Source organism: Rhamphochromis sp. 'chilingali', assembly GCF_963969265.1.
Source record: "Rhamphochromis sp. 'chilingali' genome assembly, chromosome: 2".
In the NCBI taxonomy this organism is placed as follows: Eukaryota; Metazoa; Chordata; class Actinopteri; order Cichliformes; family Cichlidae; genus Rhamphochromis; species Rhamphochromis sp. 'chilingali'.
This window is the reverse complement of record NC_137930.1, coordinates 2,891,793-2,900,112: the sequence shown is the minus strand read 5'-3', so window position 1 is coordinate 2,900,112 and position 8,320 is coordinate 2,891,793. Positions and strand designations below refer to the sequence as shown.

Genomic DNA, 8,320 nt, shown 5'->3' with positions numbered 1-8,320 from the left:
AGCCTGAAGCTTCTTGTTTTTTGCGCAGGAAATGATGTACATAGTCTGTGAATATTGTGTTACTCTGTCTCTCAAAGTGCCATACCTCTGTGATTCAACCTATTTCATAACCCTTTTCTAATGCGAGGTTAAACTCGGGAGTGGTCCACACCCCTCTCAGTGCTCTATCCTCGTTACTATGGTTACAGGCTCCTTGTTGGTTGTTCATTTCAGCACAAGTGCGACAGAGAGTAAAGAGAAGTTTTCCTGATTTTGTTTTAAATGGTAAGACCGGAAAATAGAGCCGTCGTGGTGGGTAAACGGTGGCTTTGATAAACCCAAAGTAGTTTTTAGGGTGCTGAAAATTTCGAAAGATTATTTGAGGATGACCTAAGGGGTAACTACATGTACTATTTACATATGGATACAGGGAGGTCACGTCGACATAGTTGATTTTCTCACGGGGGCCGGCACTACAGCGAAGTTGTGCTGGGCTTGTACGGCCTCCACAGAGAGCATGGCGGGGGATCAAAGGCTCTGGTGGATCATAACGTTTGAGAAAGCTGATTACACTCTCATCACTACGTTTTAACTCGGTCCACTCATGCTCCCAGATTATAACAAGAGAGACATTATGCTCAGCTCTCAATCTAGCGAGCCTGTCTTGAGTGGCGCTGTTTAACTCTGCAAAAGAGGAACCTACCAGGGGGTTAACATCGGACTGATTGGAAAAACACTTAATACACCCATGGAAGTAGCAGCCCAAAAATTCCCACGCGTATGTTTTACCATTATTTTCGGAATATCCATCTACATAATAACTACCGAGTTGTTTTTCTCCTTGATTGAGCGCATGTCTGATAAAAACACCTTGCGTAAACGAGAGATATTCGAGCCATTGAATTGAGGATGAGGAAAATGATTTTACCTGATTATGGTAATTTAAAGGACAGGGCAGGGCCAGAGAATTGGCAGGCATGAAGTTTGTCAAATACGTTTTAAGACAAGCGCTTGCAAGCGTGTTGCGACTGAAAGGATCTACTCCTGTCTCTTCAATAAACCCGTTTCTAAACAATGTGCAACCCCGAGCTAGAATTTCAACATCATTTTTACAGTATAACAGTGCCTGTTTCATGAAATTGAAGGGGCCAGAGCTGACTGAATCATACCATTTGTAAAATTCCTGTCTAATTTCTGATGTCATGCGCTCGAGACTAAATGCGGAAGGGGGAGGGTACGGTCCAACATAAGTTAGGTTTTGTTTGGAGCTGAAAGAATGAGGAAAAAAACCTTTAACACTATCTGAAAATCCCATCGCTTTCGGGATAGCTGACAATGGCATAGGTAGGAAGCATGACGAGTCTATATAACGTTGATTAAAGTCTGGGTCTGTAAAGCTGATCACTTTGGAACCTTGCATTATCAAGTTTGGTTTTAATCCTCGCCTAACTAACCCGCGAAGGATAATGTACGCATCGAAACCCTTTGCATTATGAGCGATAAAGATTGAGCCCTTGAAGAGGGGGCGTCTAAAATGAGCAAGAAAGTTTTCAACGCAATGCTCACCCTGAGAGCTCCAAGATTTACCATCTGATGTTTTTGTACACACCAGAAAAGGGCTGTGCTCACCGTGTTCGTTAACAAAAGTTTCAAAATCATAAAAAATCAACTTGTTATTATGTTTTGTTTCGCGTTGTAAAACCTGCATATAGCACTGATGTGTTTGATGATCACTAGAGATTTCCTGACGACAGATTTGGCATTTTCTCTTTTGGCATTTGTGAGGTTTTTCATGTGCTGCTAAGTAATATAGCCTTGAGCACTTGATACATTTCCTGTAGAGGTCACAGTTGCTGGCAGACCTTTCACGCCTCTCAACGAGTTTTTTATGGCTCTCAAAACAATAACGAGATCTACAGGTGCGATTACAATCGGTACATACAATAGGGGAGAGGAAATGATCGTTGCAGTCAGACTGCATACAGACTGAGCAACGAGCAGGGCAGAAATGGGATAACACATGGTTAAAGCCTATGTAACAATGAGTACACAAATACGCTGTGCCCAAAAATCCTTTAAGATTTTTGATAGCGTAGTAATGATTGTCAAATAAAAATAAACACAAGGCTTTTGCGCTATTCACTGTACTAGTCTGAAATTTACAAAGGGTGCGATCATGCTCGTTACGGTAAAATACTATAATTTTACATCCTAGTAACCTTTCAAATGTAATTATTTGATTAAACCCAACAGGCGTTTGATCATTTAGACCAGCTTTTTGTTGAATTTCTCTAGCTAATGTTTGTGCTTGATAGTCATTAAAATCGGGTTGCAGAAGGTGGGCAACACTTGTAGCAAAACACAACTTATTCGAGGGTTTATGGACCACGTATAAAAAACGTGTTTTCTTTTTCACAATTTCGCTGTCGAGTATGTGTTTAAGCAATCTTTTCCCACTGCCATTTGGGGGTGTAACAATCTGAGCTACAACCTCCAACGAGCCATCACACATTACTGACCAGTTTGACTGTACCGCTCTCAAGAATAAATTTTCAAATTCAGATAAATCATGATTATCACGTAAAATCACTGAAACATTATTTTGTAGCTGCTGGCCTATCAATTCTAACTGGATATAATCACCTGGACGTGCGTGAGAGAAAACCCTGTTTGATATTTCACGTGCACTAGACATTACGCTTTGATAATAATGCGCATAGTCGGGTATATCGTTTGGAGGAGGAAAATTCAAAATTTCTCTAATTTCAACGTTATTAAATTTATTTCTAACAACTATAGAGGGTTGTGCTGAATTACTGGCGCAACTCTGGTCTGGATTACCCCCTTGTTGAAAGGAGTGATCATGGTTTACTGGGTTAAGTGGCTCGTTCGCAGAGACAATGTCTGCGGGAGAGCTGAGTGATTGATGAGGATTAGAGTCATTGAAAGTGGTTGACAGCTGTATCGGGGGGCTGCGGCTGAGCGGTTCGTTGGGACACGCATTTTCTGGGGAAAAGACTAGCGAATGCTGGCTTTGAGAATCAATGAAACGATTTTGATTTAGCCTGTTTATTTGACTCAATAACTCTGGCGGTATTTGAACCTCATTTTGTATTTGGGCCAAAGCTTCTAAAGCTCTATTAATTGCTAAAAACGGATCAGAAGAGGAGATGTTTTGTGTCAGACTCATTTGTGAATGAACCGCGTCTGACTCTGTTTGGATCTCATCATGATCCAATCCCAAACTCAAAGAATTATTTTGAAAGGCACTTTCATTGGGTGCTAATCGGGCAAGAGCTAAATTAAGCAATTCTAAAGGATCATTATTATTGATCACCTCAGGTTGCTCACTGTTTTGTGAATATGTAATCTGAGAATGGTGTATATTTTCATTTAACCTAGCTAACGCTGTTTCTAAAGCAAGAAACGGGTCTGTAATATCTTGTTCCCGGTTATCCATTTATTTTATTATTATTGTTTAACAGGAATATATTAAAAGAACAAAAAACCACAAAAGAGAGTATGTTTGAAAAGCAAAATGAAAAAAAAAAAGAAAAACAAAGTTTTTATAAGATGAGCTGAACTAATTCAGCGAACAGAGATACCGCGCGAAGAGCGATTGACGCCAGCTGCCTTCGGGTGCGTGTTCGCGTTGTCCTCGTTGTCCTTGCGATCCTGCGGGTCCTGCTACTCCTCCTTCTGAGACGCCCTGAGAATTTGAGGGTAAGATACAAACAGTTAGTAAAGTTAAATAGAAAAGGGTTAGTTTTTATTTTAAAAAAGAAATGAGAAAAAAGCGAGAACCTAGAGAGACTGACCGTGATTGGGTCTCAAAGGCAGGCGCGGTGCATTTCGTGTGTCTGATGGCGGAGAATAAGAAGCGTTTCTGGGGCTCCGATCGGCCGGAGCATCGGGAGTGAGCTCGGAGAGCAAATCTTGGCTGTCCCCGGCGGACAGGCGCAGGTTTTTCCCAGAGGGTTGCGGGAGAGAACAAGCTCCGACGGGAATGGAACTGGGGCCAGATGAAGCAGGGCGATCTAGCGTAGAGAGCAAATGCTGTCTGTCCCGTGTGGAGAGACGAATATTCTTTCCTGTGGATCGCACAAGCACTGGTGGTGAAGAATTCGGGGAACTCGTACCAATAAAGGTGTCCAAGTCAGAGATATCTAGAAAGTTTGATAAAAATGAAAAAAGAGGGTAAATGTTTTGTTTTTCTTGTACAATTAGCTGTTAAGAAGGGGAACAAGAATGAACCAAACCTACCAATTCGATCGAGATACTCAAAAAAAGAGGAGTTGAGCAGGTTTATCTCAGAGTCTGAAAAGAAATAACATCGAGTATTTACAAACGGGGAAAAAACAGTAAAAATATAAACATTATATGAACAAGAGTGAGAAAAAATGAGGTACCTGATGAGGCCATGATCGCTGCTATAGTTTAACTTACAAACGCACTTTTTAGCTCTGAGTGTTAGAGGGGAGCTTATATATGTTTTAAAAAGTGTATTCCAAGTGTTACAGAGCCTATTTGCATGGCTTTTTTGAAGATGAAAGGATTGACAGAATGGTAAAAAGGAAAATGCGAAAATGTAGTTAGAGAGGAAGATTAACACTTACCGAGTGATATGCACATAGGGCACGCGAAGGTAGTTGTTGATCCCTGGTTTCATGGCTGTTGAGCTCGCAAGCAGTCTGAGCGGCGCCAGTTGTTGATACGTCTGAAGTCAGATCTCTTCTGGGGGTTCGAAGATAGTCTTAACATCAGCGGGAGATCGTAAAATCAGACCTGGAGCGGATTGGCTAACCGGGGTGCGAAGGGAGCGGTGCAAGGGTTATGTGATTGGCAGCGGGGCGCAGTGAGGCGGAGTTGGTCTAAGGGGGGAATTTTCAAACGAGGTAAGCAGCGCATTAGGGAGCAGAGCGGGGAGCGAACAAGCAGGAAAAAATTGTGCTCTGCAAGAAGTTGTGGATCGGAGATTAAGAGCGAGGTAGAACTTAGAGTGTGGGTTGAATTTTAGAGCTTGCTAGTAAGAGGGAAGTTTTTGAAGAAAAAAGAGTAAGGAGCTTTCCCAATGTTTTTGGATTATAGCGCTTTTTTTGGGGAATAGAGGGGTAGCTAACAAGTTATTCTAGGGGTTTTGGAGAAATCGCGGAGAAATTTTTAAAAGGAGTTTTGGCTTTGTTTGGCTGAGCATGAAGGGAGCCGCGGGGCGCTGAATTTGAGAAAAAAGACTAAGGATTTTTTCAGGATTTTCCCTGTTATCGAATATAAGGTTTTGGGAATAGAGGGGGTACCCTAACAAGTTATTGTAGGGTTTTGGAGAAATCGCGGAGGGTTTTTTAAGGAGTTTTCCCTGCTTATGTATCTAAGGAGGGTTAGGGGATCGCGAGTTTTTTCTGAATCTACAAATGCATATAAATCTAAATAAAGTTTTCCCCCAAGGCATGCAGCATGTGTTTGTGGCCATACTGAACGTTACAAAAGCACAAGTTTAACTAAACAATTTTAATATGGTTTAATACATTTTTAAACACATGAGCACGGAGCCCGAGAGAGCACGGTCCGGAGACACACGGGCGCGCCCCCGCGCGCCCAGACACACAGCCTCGGGGCGCGCGCGGGCGCGCGCACACACACTGACCCGCCACCAGATGGCGTTTTTTGAGCATAAAAAAAAATAAAAATAAAAATTTAATTGCTTAAAGAAATAAAAGAATGCTATTTTGACATATAAGAAACTTTCTAAATAATCAATTATATTTTTATGAATATCATATTTTTATGAATATCATATTTTTATGAATATCATATTTTTATTACTTAATTACTTCCTACTTCCGGACTTCCGGAGCTCATGAATAATTTATTAGGGGTCATAAATCAATTAGGGGGGTCATAAATCACTCCGTTTGACGAAAGGGGTATAATATCACTCTCTCTTGTGACTTTACTTGGACTTTTACACCAGTGACTTGAGACTCGACTCTGACTTGCCTGACATTACTTGAGACTTGACTTGAGACTTGAGGATAAAGACTTGAGACTTACTTGAGACTTGCAAAACAATGACTTGGTCCCACCTCTGGTTCTTTGTGTCTGGGGGTGGGCGTCCGGGTACACACCGGCTCACTCCTTGGCGGCCGCTTATCGGGGCCTGGAGCCTGGGGCTCGCTCGGGCCACTTCGGAGGTGGGGTGCCCCCGGCCTCTCGGCCTGGGGCTCGGTCACTCAGGCACAGCTGGCTGCCGGCGGAGCTCACGGGCGCGTCACTGCAACCCCCCCTGGCTTCTGCTCCCCGGCTGCTGAGTGAGCCCTCATCTGGGACTCTCCTCAGCTCTTTCTGGGACAGTGGCGCGGCTGCCCCTCTGTTGGTCTTCCTTGGTCTCTTGTGTTCTGGGGGCCTCTGGATGTCTGGAGTTTTGATCTCCTCCATACCTGCTTCATACCCTGGAGGACGGGGCTGTGGCTCCCCCACACTCCCTAGCAGATCGTTACATGGAGAAACCTTTGGAATGCAAGCATGCTGATCCACACAGGTATGCTCACAGGTGTACACATGGGTATTCACAGACGCGGACTACAGCTTTCTTGGCTGCTGCCTCAAAGCACATTGTGCGCTGTCTATCTTGCGTGCTGCACAATATCGTTTATTATTTAGTATCTACTGATATCTACTGCTAGCTAGTTTATTGTGATGGTGCCGTTTTTTTTATTATGTTGCTCTTTGTTGTTTGCTTTCTCTTCTGTTTTTTTTCTCCATACAGGTGACCCAGGTGTTTGTTTTTTTGTTTTTTGTTTTTTCTTTCTTCCCCCCCTTCTCACCGTCTCTTCTCCCCTTTGGTTTTCTTTCTCTCCCTCTCTTTCTTTCATTCTTTCTCCCTGTCCTATCCCCCAGTCATGTCTGTCCCGTTTGTAGCAACTGAAAATAAAATAAATTCATAATTATAATAAAGGTCAATCAAATGGACCAATATGGCAAGGCCATGATGATCCACTTGGTAAAATAAATCCGCTTGGCATCTTTCTTGGCCTTAAGACAACAATTCTGATGCTAAAGATCCAAACGGGACACAAAAAAAAAAAAAAAAAAAAAAGTCATAAATTCCGTTTTCATGGATGCCTGGATGTTAAACTCAATTGTTACACCTGGTAGAGCAGAACGCTGATCATTTTATTAAAGATGAAAGACTTTAGACAGTTTTTCAACTCTCAGTGATGCCATAGTGATCGTTTGACTTAAGGACCTGCAACGAAGTTTGAGCCCAGACACGGCTAGTGACGTCAGACTTAAAGACTGGATAGGGGGTCATCTGATTGTTGGGTTTTCTCTGTATGTATTATTGTAGGGTCTACCTTACAATATAAAGAGCCTTGAGGTGACTGTTGTTGTAAATTTGGTGCTGTATAAATACAACTGAATTGAATTGAAAATAGTGTAATTAATAGTTTAGATACAATGAAAATCAGCATGGGGTTGATGAACATCGCATGGAGAGCAGCAGGTAAACTATGTGGATGCTACATGTTTTTGGTGGGGAAACGAGGTCCATGCTACATTTTGGCTTCGTGCATCAGTCATGTTTACTCTCCTTGTTGTTGTCTGAGTTCACCTACATGTTATTATCCTTCTCACCAGTCTGTGTACAGACCTAATTCCTTACACCCTCACCCTGTGTACTCATAGTTCATTAGTGCATTCATGTGGAAGGTCTGCTATAATAAGTACTGAATCTTATAATATCTTTACATTAAAGCGGTTCGTAAAGCCTTCAATGAGGTTTGCTGTTGATGCTTCATGAAAGAGCAGCACCTGTTTTGATGATCTCAATACATCCATCCGAAGTTTCTGCATCGACTGGAGATAGGCGAAGACGTCCCAGAGCTGTAGTTCTACCTTACTCCTTAATTAGAAGACTCTTCAGCAGCCTTGTGTGTGTGACTCCACACTGAGTTACACTCATCACAGAGATGGAGGGTGGAGAAGATTGCTGATTGACTGAAGTGGGCCTTTGTGTGCTGTCTCTCAGTCTTTTGGGGTTGCTTTTCTTTATGTTCTGTGCTGGCTTCATGAGTGACTAAACTCTGACTATTTTTGTGTCTAAAATATAGATGTTCTTCAGATTTAGTGGCATCTGTCAAGATGTGAGGCGTTATTACTACCAATAAACAAAAATCTATCAATAATTAAAATAGAGGAGCTCCCAGGAACCTGACCAATAAAATGTGTGACACGCTGTTAAATTACACGCTACTGTAAGACATGCATAAACACAGAGACATATGACGTACACTTGTGTATCAGATACTCTGATGAGTACAATGACATCCTTTAAAGCTGCGCT

General features: G+C 42.3%; 1 protein-coding gene across 1 annotated transcript; it reads right to left on the bottom strand.

The window, feature by feature from the left end:
- Positions 1-3,530: 3,530 nt before the first annotated feature.
- On the bottom strand, positions 3,531-5,015 carry LOC308392581 (uncharacterized protein). Its single transcript, XM_080875660.1, has 4 exons — positions 4,596-5,015; positions 4,243-4,296; positions 3,798-4,145; positions 3,531-3,688 (listed from the first exon to the last, which is right to left on the bottom strand). The coding sequence occupies exons 1-4, from the start codon at positions 4,609-4,611 to the stop codon at positions 3,546-3,548; spliced, it is 561 nt and encodes a 186-aa protein (XP_080731786.1). The 5' UTR covers positions 4,612-5,015; the 3' UTR covers positions 3,531-3,545.
- Positions 5,016-8,320: the final 3,305 nt, after the last annotated feature.